The sequence below is a fragment of the Micromesistius poutassou genome (assembly GCF_964030765.1).
Source record: "Micromesistius poutassou genome assembly, chromosome: 4".
Taxonomy (NCBI): domain Eukaryota; kingdom Metazoa; phylum Chordata; class Actinopteri; order Gadiformes; family Gadidae; genus Micromesistius; species Micromesistius poutassou.
In genome coordinates this window covers 19,174,736-19,177,078 of record NC_140274.1, presented here as the reverse complement: position 1 = coordinate 19,177,078, position 2,343 = coordinate 19,174,736, and the positions used below count along the sequence as shown (strand labels likewise).

The 2,343-nt window shown below is 53.5% G+C and overlaps 1 protein-coding gene across 1 annotated transcript in view; it reads right to left on the bottom strand.

The window, feature by feature from the left end:
* Positions 1-207: 207 nt before the first annotated feature.
* The window catches only part of tmprss13a (transmembrane serine protease 13a), a gene marked incomplete at its 5' end in the record, with an annotated part of 7,175 nt that continues 5,039 nt past the window's right edge, over positions 208-2,343 (bottom strand). The window contains 5 exons of the mRNA XM_084467432.1: positions 208-434; positions 1,124-1,305; positions 1,894-2,056; positions 2,162-2,205; positions 2,341-2,343. The exon at positions 2,341-2,343 is cut by the window's right edge and continues 93 nt beyond it. Coding sequence (XP_084323558.1) covers positions 256-434; positions 1,124-1,305; positions 1,894-2,056; positions 2,162-2,205; positions 2,341-2,343 — 571 coding nt within the window. The 3' untranslated portion in view covers positions 208-255. The remainder of the gene's footprint in view (positions 435-1,123; positions 1,306-1,893; positions 2,057-2,161; positions 2,206-2,340) is intronic.

Sequence of the window (2,343 nt, the reverse complement as noted above, 5' to 3'; positions counted from 1 at the left end):
AGAGGAGTGAGGTCCTGTCAGAGGAGTGAGGTCCTGTCAGAGGAGTGAGGTCCTGTCAGAGGAGTGAGGTCCTGTCAGAGGAGTGAGGTCCTGTCAGAGGAGGCAGCAGCCAATAGCGTGGAGCTTCAGAGGGAATGGTGGTGGAGGTCAGCCGTCTTTCCTGAGATCAATTGAGTTGAATCACGTAGTTGTATTTACAACATTGAAGGAACACCATGCGAGTTCAATTTGAGTCCTTTTTTCTAGAAATGGATTTCAGCTCAAATGCTCAGGGGGGAAAACCACGTGGACCCCCTTTGGCGAGCACACACATCTGTCCATAGACATGTCCCTACCGGCCCCTTCCTCAGTGGTGCCGAAGCCGGACGTCCAGCACTGCTGTCCATCAGGAAACTGCTGGTTGAACCCGGGCAGGCAGGCCGGGGTGACCTCATCTGTCACAACACAAGCACAGCGCCGTTTAGGACAGGACCAGGATCATTCACATATTCATATATTTGTCGGTACAGTAAGGACGTTCATAGAACCAAGTGAAAGAAACGTAATGTCCGCAGCACTGCTTAAGCTCCCATATCAATTTCATAAAAGATTCACAGCAAGTTTCAAGTTTCTTCAGGCAAATGGATCATTTGTCCCGCACCTGGCCAGAAGGTGGGATGTGCTGCACACGGCTACTTTTTTGTACATAGAACCAAGTGCCAAGCACTAACCGTCACTAGGTTAACCCGTTCCCCGAATACAACGATGATAGCTGGGATAAGATGCTACACGATGCTAAGTACTATTTTTTTCTGTAGAATCTTATAATGCTTACATTATAACAGGGTCCGCGGGTGGATTGGACAGGATTGTTTACGGGGGGAAGGGGAATTGAGTGGTGGATTGCGGGCGGACAGGATTGTTGGCCGCAGGCCGCAGCAATTTAGCGCTCGTCCAGAGCGACAAGAGATCCAACAGGTTTTTGTTTTTTTTGCCGTGACATTTGTTGCGTGTGAGTGAGAGCGTGAGATTGATGCGTGCGTGTCACGCCGGATGCGTGAGGAGTTGGCAACCCTGCAGGACGTTCAACATACAGTGAGTGCATACGAGGGGCGTGGCGTGGCGGGGGGGGGGGGGGGCTCACCGGCGCTGAAGTCCACCGGCGCGCTGAGCCGCAGCAGGGCGACGTCCTGGTCGTTGGTCCGGTTGTTGTAGTTCTCGTGGAGGAGGATCCTGTCCACCCGGTAGGGCCGGGGCAGAGCGCTCTGGGACAGGACCCCGCCGTACACACGCCAGTTACTGGTGACCAGTGAGGTGGAGATGGAGCTGCGGCGCCGGGAGATACAGTCAGCACAGGAGATACAGTAGGACCAGCAGGTCTGTGACGGTATAGGCAGGACTATGATGGTTTGGACAGGTCTATGATGGTATGGACTGGTCTATGATGGTGGGGACAGGTCTATGATGGTGTGGACAGGTCTATGATGGTATGGACTGGTCTATGATGGTATAGACAGGTCTATGATGGTGGGGACTGGTCTATGATGGTGGGGACAGGTCTATGATGGTGGGGACTGGTCTATGATGGTGTGGACTGGTCTATGATGGTGTGGACAGGTCTATGATGGTATGGACTGGTCTATGATGGTGTAGACAGGTCTATGATGGTGTAGACAGGTCTATGATGGTATGGACTGGTCTATGATGGTGGGGACTGGTCTATGATGGTGGGGACTGGTCTATGATGGTGTGGACAGGTCTATGATGGTGTAGACAGGTCTATGATGGTGGGGACAGGTCTATGATGGTATAGATCGGTGTGTTGACGGTATAGGCAGGACTATGATGATATAGACCGGTCTATGATGGTGGGGACAGGACTAGGGTCATACAGGTAGGTCATGTGACCCCTACCTGGGGAAGCAGTGGGCCGCCGTCAGCACAAAGTCGGGAGCGATCAGGACGCCTCCGCAGGTGTGCTGGTTCCGAAAGTGGAGGGACAGCTGCCAGGGCCACTGGCCCTGCTTGGCCGCAGTGCCCCCGATGATCCTGGAGGTGGACCTCTGCAGACCGCACTCTGCCAGCAGGGGACACATCATTGAATGGCATCACACTTCTACGTGGTAGGATTTCTCAGACTAATGATTTGCGCTGTGATTGGCTGGGTGGCTCCTCTCCTTACCGACACACTGGAGGGAGACGGCAGTCTGGTTCGGACACGAGGCGCTGAACACCGTAAGAACAACCAGGAGAAGGACATGTAACAACCAGCAGGACACACGCCAACAAGGTGAGGCGGCTTCTAATTGGAGCTTCGCTTCAGTGGACGTCATCATTAGGAAAAGCACAAAGGGGGCTTACCTG